General features: G+C 37.7%; 1 protein-coding gene across 1 annotated transcript; it reads left to right on the top strand.

Moving 5' to 3' along the window:
- The first annotated feature begins 6,045 nt into the window (after positions 1-6,045).
- On the top strand, positions 6,046-18,185 carry MS4A5 (membrane spanning 4-domains A5). The gene is made up of 5 exons (XM_012757017.3): positions 6,046-6,317; positions 11,162-11,290; positions 12,786-12,842; positions 13,848-14,000; positions 18,048-18,185. Exons 1-5 carry the CDS (start codon positions 6,165-6,167, stop codon positions 18,147-18,149), a joined length of 594 nt encoding a protein of 197 aa, XP_012612471.2. The 5' UTR covers positions 6,046-6,164; the 3' UTR covers positions 18,150-18,185.
- The last annotated feature ends 4,292 nt before the right edge of the window (positions 18,186-22,477 follow it).

Raw genomic sequence — 22,477 nt, 5'->3', positions numbered from 1 at the left:
CTCACTCAAATAATCCAAGGCAATCTCCTTATTTTAAGATAAATTGATTAGTAACCTTAAATCTTTCTGCAGAGTCCCTTTTGCTGTTGAAAATAACATATTCATGGGTGTAATACCTCATCATATTTGTAGTCCTGGGGGTTAGGGCATGGAATCTTCCTGGAGACCATAAGTTTTCTGTCCCACTCTTCATGAGTCATAAAGGGAAAAAATGAATAATTCAATATATGTTAATATATTATTTTTCCTTTTAATACATTAACTTTCCTTGTCAACCTTGTGGTCTTTTTAAATATTTCAATAGTCACAGTTATATATATTCAGATAGTTTAAAGAGTTGACTAGTCATACATGATTATCCTGAGTAGCAAGTAGCAAGTGGCCCTATTAGGAACTTTAAATTCCTCTAGTTCAGACATGCTCTAGACAAACATCATTTTCAATAAATGCCGCATGTGAAAAAAGTTGAAGTGCAATGGTCTTCTCACTATGGAAGATTAGGATTTAATGATCTTTCCTCTCTCCAACTCCCAACTACCTCACGTGTGCATTTCCCACCCCCATCCTCTCTGTATATTTATATCACAATTTTGAGCAGAGAGGTACATGCCATTCATACCTTTATGACTATATATGCAATCGGAGCTAGGCACTTAATACATTATTATTTTCCTTACCAGCACAGTGTTTTCTTTTCCCTTGAATTGTCTTTTTATCCTTTTTTTTTTGCTTGCTTTTTTTTTTCAATCCCAAACTTTCCATCAGTTTTCAAAATCTCTTAACACACTGTTTCATATTACAAGCCATATCAATGTCACTTACGTGAAGAAGCCTTCACTGGAGATGCCCAGCCTACATGTTCTCCATGATGGTACAGCTGCCATCCTGGGATCTCCTTGTCATCATCCCAGAGATATTTTATTTTTCATGGCCCTTCTTTTACTTTATGTCTCATTTATTTCTCTTGCTGTCCTCTGTTGTTATGAAAAAATAAATACTCCATAAGCTTTTCTTTCCTCTTTCCCCATATATGGATATAACACATTTATTTGATTTTAATGTACTTAAGAACTGCTTTCTGGGTAATTTTCTAACATAGAAATCAAAAGGAATACATGCACATACTTTATTTTTATTTCATACTTCAATATACAGTATATATATATATACTGAAGTATGTATATTAAAGTATGAAAGTAATATATATATGAAGCATATATATATGAAGTAATATGTGTGTGTGTGTTAAAGTTTTGTAAAACTTTTTTTTTTTTTGTATTTGGAAGTAATTATAGGATTCACCCAAAATTCTGTCTTTGAAACTATAGTGTGGTGTGCCCTTCACTCAGCTTCCCCTGATAGTGACATCTTATATACCTGTAGTACAATATCAAAACCAGGAAATTGACATTGGTACATTACAATGAACTAGACTACGGACTATTCAGTTTTCGCCATTTTTTATCCTGCGTCTATTTGTGTGTGTGTCTGTGTGTGTGTGCAGTTCTAGGCTATTTTATCCTATGCATATAGGATAGGTGTAGCCATCACCACAATCAAGATACAGAGTTGTTTCATCACCACAAAGAAACTTCTTCATGATACTTCTTTTTATTAACACCCCACCCCTGACCCTATCCTTGCTCCCTGGCAATCACTAATCTGTTCTCCATTTCCATTGTTTTGCCATTTCAAGCATGTTATATAAATGGAATCATACAGTATTTAATTTCTTGAGACTGACTTCTCTCACTATGCACAATGCCCTTGAGGCCCATCAATGTTCTGTGTATCATTAGTTCATTCTTTTTGTGTTTTTTCTTTTTTTTTTTTTTTTTTTTTTTTTTTTTTTTATTTTGGCATATTATGGGGGTACAGATTTTAAGGTTTCAATAAATGCCCATTTCCCCCCTCCCCCCAAAAGTCTGAGTCTCCATCATGACCATCCCCCAGATGGTGCACATCTCACTCATTATGTATGTATATACCCACCCCCCTCCCCCCTCCCCCCTCCCACCTGCCCAATACCCTATTACTGTAGTACCTATGTGTCCACTTAGGTGCTAGTCAGTTAATACCAGTTTTCTGGAGAATATATCTGGTGCTTGTTTTTCCATTCTTGGGATACTTCACTTAGTAGTATGGGTTCCAGCTCTAACCAGGAAAATATAAGATGTGCTATATCACCATTGTTTCTTAGAGCTGAATAGTACTCCATGGTATACATATACCACATTTTATTAATCCATTCTTGGATTGATGGGCACTTGGGCTGTTTCCACAGCCTTGCAATTATGAATTGTGCTGCTATAAACATTCGAGTGCAGGTGTCTTTTTTGTAGAGTGTCACTGGATCATTTGGGTAGATGCCCAGCAATGGGATTGCTGGATCAAATGGTAGATTCAGTTGTATCGCTTTAAGGTATCTCCATATTGCTTTCCACAGAGATTGAACTAGTTTGCAGTCCCACCAGCAGTGTAGGAGTGTTCCTCTCTCTCCGCAACCACGCCAGCATTTATTGTTTGGAGATTTTTTGATAAAGGCCATTCTCACTGGGGTTAAGTGATATCTCATTGTGGTTTTGATTTGCATTTCCCTGATGATTAGAGATGTTGAGCATTTCTTCATATGTTTGTTGGCCATTCTTCTGTCTTCTTTAGAAAAATTTCTGTTCAAGTCTTTTGCCCACTTTTTAATGGGGTTATTTGATTTTTTCTTCCTAATTTTCGTGAGTTCTAAGTATATTCTAGTTATCAGTCCCTTATCGGATGCATAGGATGCAAAAATTTTCTCCCATTCTGTAGGTTGTCTGTTTGCTTTCATGACTATTTCTTTGGCTGTGCAGAAGCTTTGTAGCTTGATCATGTCCCATTTATTTATTTTTGTTGCTGCTGTGATTGCCTTTGGGGACCTCTTCATAAACTCTTTGCCCAGGCCGATGTCTAGGAGAGTGTTTCCAACTTTTTCCTCTAGAGTTCTAATAGTTTCATATCTTAGGTTTAAGTCTGTTATCCAGCGTGAGTTGGTTTTTGTGAGAGGTGAAAGGTGTGGGTCCTGTTTTAGCCTTCTACAGGTGGCTATCCAGTTTTCCCAGCACCATTTATTGAAGAGGGATTCTTTTCCCCAGCGTATGTTTTTGTCTGCTTTGTCAAAGATGAGATGGCTATATGAGGATGGTTTTATATCAGGATTCTCACATCTGTTCCACTGGTCAATATTCCTGTTTTTGTGCCAATACCATATTGTTTTAATTACTACAGCTTTGTAGTATAGTTTGATATCTGGCATATTAATGCCTCCCATTTTGTTTTTGTTACCTAGAATTGCTCTTGATATTCGGGGTCTTCTTTGGTTCCATACGAAGCGTAAAATTATTTTTTCTATATCTGTGAAGAATGCTGATGGGATTTTAATAGGTATTGCATTGAATCTGTAGATCAGTTTGGGTAGTATAGACATTTTGATGATATTGAGTCTGCCGATCCACGAGCATGGTATGGATTTCCATCTGTTTACATCCTCTGCTATTTCCTTCCTCACTGTGATTGTAGAAATACGACCTTATAAAATGTGGTATATGTATGCCATGAGGTACTACTCAGCCATAAAAAGAAATTAATTTATGTCCTTTGCAGCAATATGGATGGAAGTGGAGACCATGATCTAAGTGAATTATCTCAGGAATAGAAAAACGAACACCAGCCCGGCGTGGTGGCTCACGCCTGTAACCCTAGCTCTCTGGGAGGCCAAGGAGAGCAGATTGCTCGAGGTCAGCAGTTCGAAACCAGCCTGAGCAAGAGCGAGACCCTGTCTCTACTATAAATAAAAAGAAATTAATTGGCCAACTAATATATAGAGAAAAAATTAGCCGGGCATGGTGGCACATGCCTGTAGTCCCAGCTACTTGGGAGGCTGAGGCAGCAGAATTGCTTGAGCCCAGGAGTTTGAGGTTGCTGTGAGCTAGGCTGACGCCACGGCACTCACTCTAGCCTGGGCAACAAAGTGAGATCTGTCTCAAAAAAAGAAAGAAAGAAAGAAAGAAAGAAAGAAAGAAAGAGAGAGAGAGAGAGAGAGAGAGAGAGAGAGAGAGAGAGAGAGAGAGAGAGAGAGAGAGAGAGAGAAAGAAAGAAAGAAAGAAAGAAAGAAAGAAAGAAAGAAAGAAAGAAAGAAAGAAAGAAAGAAAAACGAACACCATGTGTACTCTCTAATAAGCTGGAACTAATCAATGGGCACAGAGACAAGTAAAGGTCATTGGAAATCAAGCAGGGGGAAGGGGGAGGAGCAGAGGGGCAAAAACCTATATAACAGGTACAATGAACACTATTCCGGTGATGTGCACACTAATAGCCCTGATTCAAGCATTATAAAAGCTGTCCATGTAACAAAAACATCTGTACCCCTTAATATTTTGAAATAAAAAAAGTAAAAGGAGGAAAGACTGGCAATGGATACAGAGAAGGATGAAAGGGGTGGGGAGAGAGACAGAGAAAAGGAAAATCTGGGGTCTTAGAAGGCAAGAGAAGAGATGGTTTAAATTTGAGGACAAGGTGACTGTCATGTGCTGATGGGATGTACGATAATGATAGAAAAACATACACTGGATTTGGCAACCTAGTCATCAGTGACCACGAGGAAGTAAAGATAAAGCAGGAAGATCATTCTTTCAGGATGTCTTACTATAGAGTGAAGAAAAGAAATGAAACAGAAACTAAAAGGTGATGATATCAGGAGGAATTTATTTCTAAGCTAGGTGATCCTAGAACATTTATACTGATTGGAATAGTCGAGAGATAGATAGAGATAGAGACAGAGATAGAGAGAGAGAGAAAGACAGAGAGAGAGAAAGAGAGAGAGAGAGAAGGAAAATCTGGGGTCTCAGAAGGCAAGAGAAGAGATGGTTTAAATTTGAGGATGAGGTGCTCATCACGTGTTGATGGGATGTATGATAATGATAGAAAAACATACACTGGATTTGGCAACCTAGTTGTCATCAGTGAACATGAGGAAGTAAACACAAAGTAGGGAGATCATTCTTTCAAGATGTCTTACCATAGAGTGGAGAAAAGAAATGAAACAGAAACTAAAAGGTGATGATATCAGTAGGAATTTCTTTCTAAGCTAGCTGATCCTAGAACATTTATACTGATTGGAATAGTCAAGAGATAGATAGAGATAGAGATAGAGACAGAGATAGAGAGACAGAGAGAGAAAGAGAGATGCCAGAGATGAAGGGAATAACTAAACCTTAGAAGAAAGGAGGGGCACCTGTGTAGGAGGCCTGGCTTTTATAGAAGGGCTTGGCTTTTATAGAACTTCCTCCACAGAAATAGGAGTGAGGAATAAGACTGAGTTTCAAGTGGGTTTTTGAATTTGGTATTGGGACAATGAGTGATCTCCCTTCTGGTAACTTCCATTTCAACAAGGTTGTTAGCTGAAAATGAGGAAATGAGAAGCAGGTATGGGAGTTTGAGGAGTGACAAAAATGATCAAATAAACATTACCAGGATAATAAGATCTAGCTTATTAGAGAAATGTGGGATTTCTGGGGTGATGCTGAGTGTCTATGTGGCAATGTTAATCATGAATTTTTAGTGATACCATCTGTCTGGTTATATGATTTATCTCCATAATGTTTTCCAACTCAGTTAAATTCTAATTAAATGTTCGTCTTTATTATTTAAAAAAATCACTTTTCTGAAGTTTTAATAGACTGGAAAGAATGACAGCACATGCATGTCTTCAATCAGTTGTGCTTTTTTAAAAGTCAAATCAAGAGTCAATTAAAAATAAAATATCTTTTAAAAGTAGCCCTACATATGATGAAGTCACTGATGCTGAATGTGAATGTGAATAATTTAAATAAAATTATTTCAAGGAAAAAAGTTGTTACAAATATAAATTATTATCCACAGAGACACTATGAGGAATAAATTTTTCATTGTATGTGAAATACCTAGAACAGTACATTTTACTTACTAATTTTCTTGGGACCTTGACCAGTCCCAAGGTTCTATGGCTCTGTGACACTATGGTTCTATAATTCCAAGACAGAGCGCAACAATGCCAGGGGTCCAGACAGCATTGGCACAGGAAAACAACATAGTCTACACTGAAGTACCAACTAAATCATTTTCTGCCACTTCAAAATACCAACCACACTATTATGGATCCAAGTGCTGCACATAGTCCCGTGTTTCTGGTATTTCCTCCAGAGATTGCTACTCCCGAATCTGAGTCATCAAACCTTTCAGCTGCGACCTATGGGAATCAAAGCCCCCTGCAAAGATCATTTGCTCCAAAAATGAAAATCTTAGGGGTAAGTAAGACTTGTCCCTACGTATAGTCTACTGAGGCAGGGGAAAGTATATGGAAAACTATCTAGTGGAGCATGTTTTAAGTTAGGAGCCAATTCCAACTTTTATTTCTATTCAATTCAGGAAGTATGGATCACATTTCTGATTTATGTATAAGATTTTGTGGAGAAGAAAATACAAGGTGCATAAGCCAAGGTGCCCGGGTTCTTGAAAATCACAGTCTCCAAACTGACCATTTATGAGATTTTTCAAGTCAAGTTCAAAGGAAACAGAAAAAAGAAAAAGTAAAATCAAGTAGTCAATAGACCAGATTCTGTATCCTAGGTTATTGTATTCTACAGTTATATATTTCCCCAATCAAAAATCATAATTCACAGTTTGACAATATAATGTGGGGCTTTTGCAGGATATCCTCTTAATAGTTTAAGTGCTCATCTTTTCATCCATATATCTATCCATTCCGTAAATATTGTTTTCTTTTATTTACCAATTCTCATGTAAGACAATGTGGGGGGTTAAGTGTGTTTGAGGCTGTAATATTACCCATATCTTTGAAAACATTTGCCCATTCAATCCCCAGCCTCTAACAATGGAAATTTTTTAAAAATTTAATCTTTTTCAGTCAAAAGGAGAGAAGTAGAGAAAGATGGCCCACCAACATGCATAAGAGGACCATCAGTCTAAACTGCTTTAGCATCTATTCAAATATGATGGAATCCAAGCTTCTGCTAAAGAGTTCAAATTATCTTAACAAATATATATTAAACTTGATGCAAGGAACTGCAATGTTAGATATTGTGGAGCTTACAGAAATAAACACAACCTAGTTTTTCTTATTGAAGAGAATAAATATACAATTTAGAAGTAATAATAAAATGAAAATATTAAAAACCACATTTCAATGGAGCATCTAATAAGAGCCATAAATGGTGGTGGTGATGGTGGGAGACCCAGAGAGTCAACAATTACTCCCAGCTAAAAGGGATGAGAAAACTTCACCACAAATTTGGCCTTTAATCTGGGCTCTGAAAAAGTGGTGGTATTTCAGTAGGCAAAAGTGAAAGAAGAGGAGGGAGACGAGACATTCTAGATGGAGAAAGCATCATGAACAAATGCACATGGTAGCATAGTTTGGGAATAACAAAGGAGAGCTGGGGCAGATCAAACTAAATTTAAAAGATGTAAGAAGACGAAAAATAATAAGAAATAAAGAAACAACTAGGATGGATAAATAAGCTGTGGTACATCCATGAGTATTATTCATGCCAAAAGAAGCGAACCACCAAGCCACAAAGAGACATGGAGGACCATTAGACGCGTATTGTTAAGTGATAGAAGTCAGCTTGTAAAGACTACAAACTATATTTCCAACTACAGACATTCTGAAAAAGACAAAATTGTGGAGCTAATAAAAAGATCAGTGGTTGCCAGGGGAACCGGGGAAGAGAGGGAGGGATGCATAGGTGGAGCACAGATGATTTTAAGGGCAGGAAAACTGTTCTGTATGGTAGTGTGATACTATAATAGTAGATACATGTCTTACATTTGCCAAAAACCATAGAATGTACAACACAAAGAGCAAAGTGAGATAGCGGAGGAGGCTGGGGGTGTGGAAGAAGGGGCTATGGGAACTCTGTTTTTCCTACCCAAACTTGATGTGAACCTAAAAGCCTGTTAATTTTCATAAAATGGTAAGTATGATAAATTTTGTTATGCATGTTTACTACAATAAAAAATACAAAAACTAACATTAAGAAACTAAGGAAAAAAAGAAAAAGAAATAACCAGGAAGGTGACTTGGAGAACTAATTGCCAAGAATTCTATCCTTACTTAGATTTTATAATGTAGACAATTACTTTCCAATCTGTAAAAATGTTTAAACTACTCAGGAACTTTACAAAATATATGCCAGGCCCCTAGGCCTTGTCCCAGAACTGCTGAATCAAAACTTTGAGGGACTGGGAAGCTAGAAATCCACATTCATAAAACGCTTCTCTGAGTGAGTCTCATGACCACCAGATTTGGGAACTATTTTTCAAACAATATCGAGAGGAGTAACTGCATTGGAGTTCTGTTTGGGAATCTTATTTCGGCGCTAATACAACATTGTAATAGAGAAAAAGATTGATGCAGAAAGGCCAGTTAGAAAACAATTTTGATGATTCAGATGAATGAGTAGTAGATATCGAGGTGAACTTACTCCCAAAACTCCTATTGCAAGAGCAGTATCTGCCTTTGTAATATTTAGGGCGTTGAGAAGTGGAGGAGAATGTGCTTTCTGTTGGAGCTCACTTGCAAGAAGAGAAGAAAAGGGGATTGGGTTCTCATTACCCCATTTCTTTTCTTTTCTTTTCTTTTAATTTCAGGATATTATGTGGGTACAAATATTTTGGTTACATGTTATGACTTTGCCACACCCAAACCATGATTTGAGGCATGCCCTTTCCCCGCTACAACACTCACTGCTGATAACAAGAATCTATCTAGAACTCGAAAGAAAGAAAGAAAGAAAGAAAGAAAGAAAGAAAGAAAGAAAGAAAGAAAGAAAGAAAGATGAGAAATATGAGAAAAAAATCAAGCAACCCCATCAATAAATAGGCAAAGGATATGAACAGAAATTTTTCAAAAGAAGACAGACTGAGTGGATAAAATGTGGTTTATCCTCACAATGGAATATTACTCAATCCTAAGAAATGATGGTGAGCTAGGCACCGTTTATGTTATCCTGGATTAAGCTTAAGCCTGTTATCCAAAGTGAGGCGACACAAGACATGGAAAATGGGCCCTACATCTCATCGCCATCAAATTGGTACTGACTGATTAAAACTATGGTTTTCAAACGATGGCAATGCTCACCAGGGATTTGGGAGGGGGGGACCCAATCTTAGGGAGGTGGCGAGTATTTTGGAAGGGAAGGGCATAACTCTAACCCTTCTTAGGGAGAGGCAAAGATATACAGTGTAACCAAAATGTCAAAGAAAAAAATCAAAACAAAAATTTTTATCGGGCGGCAGTAGGGGGAGGAGGAAAGGGGTGTATGTTTCCATAACGTGTGTGATGCACACCACCAGGGGATTGGACACATCTGGGGCAGGGAGGGGGACAGGGGCAATATTTGTAACCCTAACAATATTTGTATCTCCATAATATGATGAAATAAATTTAAAAAATTAAAAAAAAGAAGACAGACTGATGGCCAGCAAAAATATTTTAAAAATGCTCAACATCTCTAATCATTAGGGAAATGCAAATCAAAACCACAATGAGATATCACCTAACCCCTGTGATATTGGCCTTTATCAAAAAAATCTCATTACCCAATTTCTTCGTTAAAATTCATCAGCTGTAGGTGGAGAAATACGTAGATGGATGACTCTCTCTACTTATATATCTATATGTGGGAGACCCTTAGGGTGTAGGAAACATGTGCCTCAACATTGGCCACAACAACAATAAAATAGGGGAAAAAAGTCAAATATTTATGACGTTGCAAGTAGAGATAATAGGAAATTTTGGTTACTTTTTTGATTGTCAGGATCAAGGATATTAGAAGAACATAAGAAGACGACCTTAAGACTTGTAGCCTAAGGAGGTGGCACCAAAAATAGAGACAGGGAAGACAGAAGGAAGATCAGGTTTAAAGGGGAAAAAGCGAGCTTGGTTTTGGATATATTGGAATAGAAAGTGCTCAAGAGGGAATGTTTGACAAGAGCTAAAATCATGGGTCTGGACGTGACAAAACAGTGATACCATTTAGTACTCACCTGCTCAAAGTGACAGCTGCTGTGGCAGTAAGGAGATCACTCAGACTGAGGAGGTGGACTGAGCATGAGGAGAGCAGAGAACATACACTCGTACGTTGCACACTCCCACCCTTTGTGTCATGCTCATCAGTCTTCCCCAGCTTTTGTTTTTTGTGGGTTTATTTTTTTTTTAGATTAAAATAAACTTTTTTGAGATATGGTAGCTTGTTGAAAATTCACTGGCAAATGTGGTTAAGGGTCAATTCAAGACTGATAGGTTTGGGGATCAACAGCTTAGAAATCCATGAAGGGATGTTTCTTCCCTTGTCTCTATGCTTGCTGCATTGTATCACATGGTTGCCCCACAATGAAGGGGGCCTAGGATCCATTTATTGGTTTCCAAATTCCATTGCCAAGGACTTTAGCAGTCAAGGCCAGTGTGTGATCTCCGTCTGAAACAATGCTCTTTTTTTAGGATGCAGGAAGTTACCTACTGGGAGATTCCAGATACGGTCAGTCCTGTGCTTCTGTTCAATCGCTGCTTGATGTTGCAGGGTGCCACAAGTGTGGCTCGGGGAGAAAAAATAAAATAAACCGAGTGGCTGAGGAGTGCTCTGGGGCTGGGGGTACAAGACCTCCGCAGGCTGAGAGCACCAGTCATCTCCAGGAGGGTTTTCTGGCCGTCCCCTGCCGCTTGAGGCCAGGCTGGTACAGTGATTTAGAATTCCGTGCTTCTCTAACTTTATATATGCTAGAGTAGAAGAGCTTATTAAGATGCAGATTTCTCAGCCTCACCTAGAGATTCTGTTCAGTAAACACGGGATAGGGCCTGATAGTTTGCACTTCTAGCTCCCGGGAGATACTGATGGTGCCAGTAGATGGACCACACTTTAGAGAGCACTGATTTAGTTCATTTCACTTATTACCAAATACCATATAGAGGGATTAAGAAAATACCCAGGAACGTCACAAAATGACTTCTATCCTTCCCTCATTTACAAAAGAGGGTAATTGCCAAATACTTGCAACCAAAAGAAGATCTAAACAGAAGGGTATTCAACACTTTGCCTTTTCTCACCACGACTTTTTCCTCTATTTACAGGCTACCCAGGTCCTGTTTGGAATTATGACATTTTCTTTTGGAGTCATCTTCCTTTTCACTTTGGCAAAACCATATCCAAGGTTCCCCTTTATATTTATTTCAGGATATCCATTCTGGGGCTCTGCTTTGGTGAGTATAGTCAATTGAGTTCAATTTGACTCCATGCCAACCAGGATGTGAGGGGATTTTTTTTGTTATGTAATAAGCTAGATGCAGTTTTATGATATACTTTGAAAACTACAAAAAAATTAACCTTGTTGAAATTATTTCCCCATTAATTCATTAAAATTCCTGATATTCCATCATTGGATATGGAATGGTATCCTTTGGGAACATTCCTCTGGGTCTTGAAGTTGTTTATTTGTCCATTCATTCATTCAAAGTCGGTTACTATCTATTATAAGCTAGATACATAGAGCAAGGCAATGAGATCCAAAGGTTAGTAACACATGAGCCCTTCCTTCAAAAATCTCTCAGTCCAACATGAAAGAAAACATGTAACTGGGTCATGTCAAGGCAGTGTGTTAAATGATATCACAGAGGTGCAGGAAGTGCTTGTGTAACAGGGACCAAGGAGCACTTCACTCTTTTGAGAAATGGAGAAGCAGCAGGGACTTCTCAGGTACCTTTTGAACTGCACAGAGGCATTTATTTAACCCCATTTAATCACATTCAATAAACATTAATTTAGTACCTAATTTACTGCCAGAGAACAGTCAGGGAGTATGGATTCAGAAAAAAGGCAGCCCCTGGTCTCAGGGTTTCAGTTCAGTGAAGAGTCAATTACTGCAGGGTGCGATGAGGGATGGTAGAGGCCACAAAGGCTGCCTCCCTGGGAAAGGCACTGACAAAACAGAAGGGACGTTGCACAAAGGTATTTCCAGCTTGACCGAGTTTTAAAGAGTGAGTGGTTCATCAAGTGAGGGAACAAGCAGAGGACGGGAGTAGGGGATGCCTGGGTGCAAGGGATAGTTGCATGCCAAGAAAGAAATACGAGCAAAAGGCTGGAGATATGGGAGAGCATTTTCTATTTCTGTGAGCTACGAGAGTTCAGCTCAGGGAGTGAGGGCAGAAGGATGAAGCTAGAGAAATACAAACAGGCTGGAAATTTAAACATGCATGTACTGTAATCAGACTTGAAATTTCCACTAGACAATGATGCTACCACATTTGATTCATTTCCATGAAAAGTCTTGGAGATTCTTAAGAACTACCAGCACATTAGCTGCAACCTCTTCTTCTGTTCCCACCCAAGAGAACACAGTGGATTGCAATACATGGAATCCAGTCTCAATGGTTGTAAACTGATTTGACATCAATGTGTCATGATATCAAAGCTGAATCCACAATAGTCACAAAAGGAAGAAGGATGAGAAAACTGAAGCCCAGTATGATTTAAGACCTTCTCATGTTCAAACAAATAGTGAGAGCAGATTTCCAGTCCAGTGTTTTGTCCACTATTCATTTGTGGGCAATTGCACAAGGCAATCACTGCCCTGAGGGTTGTGTGAAACCCAGAAGGAGGGCACGTAAAAGCAGGCACATAGAAGAGGTCTATTCTGTGAGAACTGTTTAACACCAGTCAACTACGGCCATCATTAAGGTATTTATTCTTTTTTAACAGTTCATTAATTCTGGAGCCTTCCTAATTATGCTGAAAAGAAAAGCCACAGAAAGTCTGGTGAGTTCTATTTCCACTTTATTAAAAATGTACAACTTCAAAATAATTCATCCTGGCCTTGAAAAATAAATTTGTAAAATCATAAGGCCACCATAATTTCATGCACTGTCAAGTACTGATGCCAACTGGTCCAGCATTTGCTTCCTGTTTTCATAGAATAAACTATGAGTGCTAGAAGAGAGTTTTCTAGGCCGCCCAGTTTAATTCTTATTTCATATACTAAGACATTGAGGCACAGAGTAGTTAAATCACTTGTCCAAGTTCTCCAGCCAATTAATGGTAGAATGGGTCTCAGTATTCCAGTTATTCGTTCATTCTTTCTGCAAGTATTTTTGATATTTACTGCATATGAGATACTAACTAGTGTCTCATATGAGACACTAGTTTGATTCACCTGAAAGACGCACTTTAGATAACCTAATAAACCATAAGCAGAAGCTCAAAATAAAGAACACAATGCTAATTAATGTAAAGTTGCAAGTCACAGATAAATTATAAGTAGGATATTTTTACCTTACTCAAAGAATCAAAGACGTGAAATATTAATATGCTTAAAAATGTTTCTTAGCAAAGGGCATCTGTTAGTTTGTCATTTTAGGAAGAAATAAAAATGGCAGAGGAATGCAATGTTTGGTTAAACACATGGGTCTTAAAATAAAAATGCAAATAGACCATGACTTTTGCCAGAGCATCAAAATGCAACATGGCCACTTCCCCTAATACTTCCCTTGCCCCATGTGCACCCTCCTCCCAAATGAATGGGGGCTGAATAAGGCACAGAACTTGGGGGATGAAAAGGTCATTTAAAATCCACTGGATCTTTTTATTCTATGGATGAGGGCCTACAGTCCAAAGAAATGAAGCGACTCACATATGACCACACAGCTGCCTCATGGCACTACAATGCTGTTACTAAGATCCTGCCCTCTTGTCTACCCACCCATTGCTTTGTCTATGGTTCAGGCTGGGCATGAGTCATCCTGTTATGTTCTGATTCTGTTTCAGATAACAATGAGCCGAATAATGAATTTCTTTAGTGCCCTGGGAGCAATAGCTGGAATCATTCTCCTCACATTTGGCTTCTTTCTAGATCGAAACTACATTTGTGGCTACTCTGAAGAAAACAGTCAGTGTGACGCTATTACCGTCCTATTCATGGTAAGTATGTTGCACTTTTAGAGTGAGGAGGGAATGGTTTAATCCAAATGACTTATTAGCACTCAATCAGCACCATCCAGATGTTGTGTATATGCATGTACTTTCTTTTATTCACAAACATTTGTGGAATCCATAATACTTAATAGACATTATACCAGGCCTTGTGGAATAGAAAAACAAACACATATAATTCCCATCTTTAGGAATCCACACATAAGTAGAAGAGATAAAACATGCACACAAATCAATATTAATAGAAATATAAAGTGTTATACTAAAAGAAAAATACAAGTACAGCAGTATGATCACATTTCATAGTCCTAGATGTAAGTTAGAATCACTGCTGAGTGTTTTATCATTTATTTGGTTTTAATAGTTAGGCTGAACTTCTGATAAAGCATGGTAGATTTCTGCTCTTTCTAAAATACCACTAAAATTAGTGTACAGGAATACAAAAAGTTTGAATTCATATATAGAGAAAAAAAATAGTCAACATGACATCAAAAATTGCTGAGGAAACTGAAAACTAACCATTTAACAGGAGTGAGATGTTTCAGGCCCAACACAGTGGCTCATGCCCGTAATCCCAGCACTTTGGGAGGCTGAGGCAAGAGGATTGCTTGAGGCCAGGAGTTTGAGACCAGCCTGGGCAACATAGTGAGACCTTGTCTCTACAAAAAAATAAAAATAGAAAAGTTAGCCAGGTGTGGTGGTGCACACCTATAGTACCACTTGCTTGGGAGGTTGAGGCAGGGGGACTACTTGAGCACAGGAGTTTGAGATTGCTATGAGCTATGATGACACTCAAGTTGGGGCAACAGAGGCAAGACCCTATCTCAGAAAAATAAGTGAGATATTTCATATGTCAGGTTCTATGAAATACTAAGCATTTGCATGTACTAGCTCCTCAGAAAGCAGGGGTAAAGAGCAGAAAATAGGGATATTGGCTCTGATAATGGTGAATTGTGCTATTTATATCAACCCTTCTTTTAAAACAAACAAACAAACAAATGCTACCTTAAAAGACAAAACAAAACAAAAACAACCTTAAAGGCATTTAAAAGCTGAAAAGTCAGCTGGAACTACTAGAAAACTTTTAGATGAAGGCTCGTGATCTGAAATTTGTAAGTTTAATGCTAAAGAGTACCACAGCTGCTTATGCCTTGAGGCCATTTGCCAGTGATGCCCACTTAGAATCTGATTCCTATGAAGTGAAAGAGAAAGAAGTCAAGGCCCAGAGTCCATGCAAGATAGGAAGCTGCAGAAAAGACCCTCTCCACATTAAACTCTTGATAGGCTGCTACTCTCTTCAGGAAAGGACAAAAAGCCACACAATGTACCCTGCCCCATAACAGTGAGAAGACTTGCTGAACAAAGCAAAAACAGAAAAAGTACTTGAGAAAGTATGGCCACAGACCAAATGCCCTGACAACTCCCTCCTACCCACCACCCCCTCTGGGATTTTAACCTTGATAGGCATAAACTGTGGATGAGCCAAGAACTGGGTGAGGCCCTGCCCTCAAAAGAAGTCAGATGCAATGTTTGTAGAGATTGCTTCAAATCTGTAGACCAGTATGAAGAGTATTGGCATCTTAAGATATTAAGTTGACTGATCTATGAACCTGGGATATCTCTTCATTTATTTAATTCTTTAATTTCTGCCAACAGTGTTTTATACATTTCAGTATACAAGCCTTATACTTCTTTTGGTTAAATTCACGTCTAAATATTTTATGATTTTTGATGCTATTATATTAATAAATGAATTAAGAAATGTTTTCTTAATTTCATGTTTGAAATATTCACTGCTAGTGTATAGAAATAGAATGGATTTCTTGGTATTGATAGTGTATCCTGCAATCCTGCTCTCATGTATTGGTTCCAATCGTTTTTTTAGATGATTCTTTAGGATTTTCTATATATGAGATCGTATCTTTTGAAAATATAGTTTTACTTTTTTTTCCAAAGCTAGATGCTTATTAAATTATTTATTTATTTTTGCTAGTTTCCCTGGCTAGAACTTCCAGCACAATGTCAAATTGAAGTTGCAAGAGCAGACATCCTTGTCTTGTTCCTGAACTTAGGGGGAAAGCATCTAGTCTTTCACCATTAAGTTTGATGTCAGCTGAGGGATTTTGTAGATAGACTTTATCAGTTTGAGGAAGTTCTTTTCTATTACTAGTTTGATGAATATTTTTAATGTGAATGTTGAATTTAGTCAAATGCTCTTTCTGCATCTATTGAGATGATCGTGTAGTTTTTGTCTTTTATTCTATTAATATGGTGTATTACATTGATTGATTTTTTTATCTTAAATAAACCTTGCATTCCTAAGATAAATCCCACTTAGTCATAGTATATAATCCTTTTTATATATTTCTGGATTCAGTTTGCTATTATTTAGTTAAGGGTTTTGACATCTATATTCATACGGGATATTCGTCAGTAGGTCTTTTCTCCTGATGTCTTTGGCTTTTGCGTCTGGTTAATACTAGCCTTATAAAATAGATGGGAAAGTAGTCCTTCCTCTTCTACTGTTTGGGAGATATTTTTTAAGTAATGATATTAAATCTTCTATAAAAATGTTCTAGCATTCACCAGTGAAGCCATCTGGGCCTGGGCTTTTCTTTGTGTAAAGTTTTTAAATTGCTTTTTTACAGGTATGTTCATACTTTTTCTTCTTTAGTCAGTTTCAGTAGTTTATGTCTAGGAGTTTGCCCCTTATTGTCAACATGAGTGAATGAAGGAATATGACAATACTGATTGTCAAGGAAGACTTTCATGGTAGTACCAAGGTTAGTAGGGTTGCCTGCCAATAATCTAGAATCTTAAACTTGCAAAGTGGAAAACTTTAGACTTTGGTAAGTTAAGTATGTTTTAATACTTATCATATCATCAAAAGTAAAAAACAAGACCTAATAGATATATTTAGTCTATGATATCTAGCAATAACAGAATACTCACTTCTGTAACATATCAACATACCAACAAAACTAAGCACATACTGAGATATAAAACAATTTCAGATTATAACAAAGGTTGAAGTCATACAGTATATGTTTTATGAAATAAAACCTTAAGCAATGATAAAAACAATTTCAAAAACCCTTATGTGGTTGTATATTAGGAAGTATACCTAAAAGTAATTGGGGGGTCAGAAAAGAAATAATGGTGGAAATATGATGTTTTGAAATGAAAGATCAAAAACGTGTACAGAAGGTAAAGTAATACTTTTAAGGCAATCCATGGCTTATAGATAATATAAAATATAAAAGTTTGAAAAATAATAGTCTAAACGTTAATCTCAGGAAGTTGGAAAAAGAAGAGAAAATTAACCCAAAGAAAATAGAATGAAGGAAATAATACATAAAAACAAGACAAGAAATTGGTAAAAAAAAATGCACATAATAGTTAACAATTTGTTCCTTGAAAATGCTAATAAAATACACAAATCACAGCACTAATATCCAGTCTCTGGGCTACTGACAAGGCGTGTATGCCTATTTGTGCTCTTAGTTGCCAAAATACAAAGCATTTTAAGGTCTTTTTTACAGTGATAAAAAGAACACAAAGTGGTACTCCTATCCTCTGCTGCTTTTTACCTCTTCTTATGTCTCTTTTTCTATCTGTTCCCCTTTTTATGGGCCTATAAGTTTTCTTCTTTCCTTCTTTTTTCTTTCCTTTTCTGTATTTGCTTCTTTTTTTTTTCCTGTTTCTTCACCACCTTTTCTTGCTTTCTCTTTCATCAGACCACTTTTTAAATCGCATCTATTTGTATTGTATATATTTATAAAATTGAGTATTTCTTATACATAATTTAGAAAATATATTATTTTGCATGACTTTCTCTAAGAAACTAATATGCTATGCTATGCTAAAATAGCTGTATACTCTCATGGTCCTCCACTAATTTGATTCCGAAGCATCAGGTACACTTGAAAGAAGTGGGGTAGCTTTTATTACCTGGGCATTACTACCCCATTGTAATCAAAAAAACTATTACTGTGCTAATATCATAATTTCACTCTCTTTCTTATTCTATTACAGGGAATTATGATTATGTTGATGATCTTCAGCACTTTTGAATTACTCATTTCATTGCCTTTCTCAATTTTGTGGTGCCACTCAGAAGATAGTGGTTGGTGTTGAATAGCACTATGAGAATAAAGATGCATTATGATATTATTTAGAGATGAACTCTGCTTATTAGGAAAAGCCAAAAGGAGCACAGAATCTTAAGGCTGGCAACTGTTTAAAACAAAGGGGAGTGACCCATGAGAGGAGGTCCTGGGAATATTTTGACTGATAAGACACATACTGCCTCTTGGCAATGCCATCTTCCCCTCTCCCCAAATCAAATAGTCACCTTGGTGTCGTCACCTGTGTTAGCCATACATTCTTTCAACTTAAGGACAGAAAATGTTGTCTTGCCTTTGTACAAACGAAGATATGAACCAAAACCCAGGGTCTGGAGTGACCCAGTCTTTCCATCTCACTTCTCTGGTTCATGGCATCTCTTGCCGATTTCTCTAAGAGACTCCACCCGGTGGCTCCCATTCTGCTGTTGTACAGAAAGAGGAGCTGGTTAAAAGAATGATTTGGCCTGCAAATTTTGCATTAATGCTGCAAGATCATCAATGTTAAAAGCTGATCAGCTAGAATAGTAACAAAAGTAAAAACACTGAGGGCAAATATTGGTGGAGCCACGACGATGCCTCAGGAACCATGCTAAGTGTTATACATGTGTCATTCATTTCATTTCACAAAAGTCCCAAGAGGTGGATTTTGTTATTATGCTCATCTTATACACAAGCTGAGCACAGAGAGGGTAAGCTCAAGGTCACAAAGCTTGCAATGTCAAAGCCATAATATCAACAGGCAGTCTGGCTCCAGAGCCCAAGGTCTTAATCCCTTTACCAGTATCTCTTAAGCTTTTTGGTCTCAGAATCTCTTTATACCTTGAAAAATTATCAAAGACTTACTATAAGTTAATACAAATAATATTTTTACTAAAATAACTATATTTTCCAAAATAAAATAACCAGTGTAATGGCACTGGTTTACATTTTTGCAAATCTCTTTAATGCAGTGGTTCCCAAACTTTACTGCACATTCAAATCATCCAAGGAACTTTCATGAACCCCAATGCACCATATAGTACCACAAACCAGCTAAGTCAGAATGTGGTGAGACCCAGGCATCAGGAGTTTTTAAAGATTTCTAGGTGATTCCAAGGCAGAGCAAAGTCTGGAAGCCACTGCTTTCCTCTAGCTTTGTAGAAAACAACTGGATTCTCTTAACAGCTTTTGCATTCAATCTATTATGATATCTCATGTTCTGTAGCCCGTGGAGTTCAGCACTGAAAACTTGTGTAAAGGGGAAATAAGGTCTTGGCATGATTATGAAAATAGTTTTGAATCCATAGACTGCCTTAAAGGGTCTAAGGGACCCCAGGAAATTCCTAGATCACACTGTGAGAACCACTGCCCGATACCATATTGCTTTCCACCAGCCAAACACCTGTGCCATCACGTGTGTCCTGACAGCCCCTCCGAGGTAGGTGTGCCTTTTGTCACAGTCATGAAAACTGAGGCTCAATGTGCCTAACTTTTCTGAGACCACAAAGGAGTATGATTTAGAACCAGCCTTTGAAACAAGATCTCTAACTCCAAATCCCATTATCCTATAATGCTGCTGGCATATAAAAAAAAAAAATAACTTGGCATACTCAAAGAAATATACATACAGGCTTTCATTTCTGCTATGAACTATTAAGAGAAGGAGCTTATGTCTATAGGTGCATGTCACCTTGCAGGTGAGGGACAGTGGATGACAGGAAAAAAACTGTTCATTTCTTTTCAGTATGATGAGGTTCTAATGAAAAACATTTGGCACCTGAGTGACATTCGGATGCGTGAGGTTTGAGATTCATCACGGTCAGGGGTTTTACGTCAGACCCAGGTTTAAATGTCATTTTGCTATTTAATGCTGTGTGACATGAGCAAGTTATTTAATCTTTGTGGGCTTTAAATCCTTAGGCTAAAATGCTAGAATAATGCCTACCTCATAGTTTTACCATGAACCTTAAATGAAATACATGAAGTGATTTTGTCAGTGCCTAGAACTCAAAAATCACTTAGTAAATGGTAGTTTCTAAAAATTTATACCTCAGATTTTCTTGCTTTCTAAACATCACTTATCATTTACTATCTGTGTGATTGGGGGCCAGTTTCCCCTATTTCTTGAACTACTACTTTCCACAATTATAAAACAGAATCAATACTATATGCATTATAAGATTTTTACATGGGTAGTGCTTGGCATATAAGTAGGGTTTTAACTAACATTACTTTCCTAGCTGTTAAAAATGGAAAGTAGTCCTTTAGAACAGAAAGAAGACCTCATAAACCATGAAGCTCTTAGGTACTCAAATTTGAATTATTTATAAGTATGACATTGATATCTTCTGACCTATAACCAAATTCTATTTGCAATTAGATCTTTAGCCTCACCTCTGAGGAACTCTGTGTCTCCCTTACCAATCCTCTGAAACCAGACCCCTCCAACAGCAGATAATTCTGGGTGCCAGGGCCTTGCTGAGCAGTTAGGAACATGGCATAATATGACTTCCTAATACTGCATACCTGGTGACAATCACCTAGATGGGAAAAAGAGCCAAAGCAGAACTATTATTTCTCATAGAACTACAGAGGACATAGCTATTAGAAAAAGCAACTCTGCTTTCAAGGAACATGGAAAAAACGGCCAAGCAAGGCAAGGACACAAATAATTATGATGTAGAATTGAGTTTTCATAAAAGAGGCAAAATGTTTTAAGGATTTTTAAAAAATGAAATGCTAAGAGGTGGGGGGAATAAAAGAAAAATTTGTATCAGGCAAATACTAACTACATAACAGTTGGCATACTTTATGTAGACTTTAAGAGACTGTCTTTAGAGACAACTGCACTCTAATGTTTATAGCAGCACGATCCACAATTGCAAAGATGTGGAAACAACCCAAGTGCCCATCAATACCTGAGTGGATTAATAAAATGTGGTATATGTATACCAGGGAGTACTATTCAGCTACAGGAAGCAATGGTGATAAAGCACATCTTGTATTATCCTGGATAGAGCTGGAACCCATTCTACTAAGTGAAGTATCCCAAGAATGGAAAAATAAGCATTACATGTACTCGCCAGCAAATTGGTTTCACTGATCAACACCTTAGTGCACATATAGGAATAACATTTATCATGCGTCGGGCAGGTGAGTGCGGGCAGGAGGGGATGGATATACACATACATAATGAGTGCGATGCACACCATCTGGGGGATGGACATGCTTGAAACTCTGACTCCAGGGGAGTAGGGGGGAGCAAGGCAACATATGTAACCTAAACATTTGTACCCCCATAATAAGCTGAAATAAAAAATATATATATAAAGCATTTGCCACAATTAAAACTTTACTGCATGCTTTAGATAATCTATTAAACCACAAAATGGGAATTTTCTTAAAAGTATTTATGTCTAGGGATTTCTTCTAAATTAAAAAGATCACCTGTAAAAAAAAGAGAAAGAGATTGTCTTTTCGAAGCAAAAAGGCCATTAGATAATGATATTAGGTTTATTAATTCAATGAGAAATATATTTTTTTTACACAATGAATTGCTTTTATTTTGGTACGCATCCACGTTTCAGCGTTTAGTGGTCCTGAACAAAAAGTGGAAAAACGCAGCAATTTGCCAGGAAGTCAGCCCGCCAATTTCAGGCATCTGCTGTGCACAGCCAGTTCTTTCTGGATCCCTGCTGAGGGTCGTGAGAAGAAGCAGCACCAAAACCAAAGTATGCACTGAATTCAAGGTTCTTTTTGTTCCAGTTGTCGGATTCCAAACTAGACCCCAATGGATTGCAAGGATGACCAAATCAAAGCCATGTTCAAAACTTCTTCAATGTTTAAAAGCAAAAGCAATTACAGGAAAATAAAACAATTCAGAGGGACTGTGTGTGCTTAGGAGTGTCTTCATGTGGGCTTTCTCCAAGTTTAACCACCAAAGACTCTGAGAGCTGGCAGATCTGAGTATGGTAGTGGTCTAAAAGAATAGTCCTAGTGGACTATTCTTTTCACCTTATCAAAACCTGAGCTAAAAACACATCAGCTGATGATGACAGCAAAGGGTGGCAGGGCTGAGGACCCCAAATTCATTTCCCAGGCTGGTGGAGTGAATAAATGTGGTTCCAAAACTAAACGACAGAGGTCAGAGACTCTGTCCAACCTTACCTGATGGCAAGGAGTGTCATGGAAAGTGTTGGGTGGTGACAGAGCAAAGAGGGACTTGAGAAGGAGGGAGGAGAAGCAGCACCCCTCGATAAAGGTGAGGGAGAGAACATATGGGGAGAGCCCTGAATTCCTCACTAAAGGCCAATCTCAGAGGGGAGCAGAGGGATTACAATTTACGCTTTGGCCAAGGGC

Source organism: Microcebus murinus, chromosome 4, assembly GCF_040939455.1.
Source record: "Microcebus murinus isolate Inina chromosome 4, M.murinus_Inina_mat1.0, whole genome shotgun sequence".
Classification (NCBI taxonomy): Eukaryota; Metazoa; Chordata; class Mammalia; order Primates; family Cheirogaleidae; genus Microcebus; species Microcebus murinus.
This window is presented reverse-complemented; position numbering and strand designations above follow the sequence as displayed.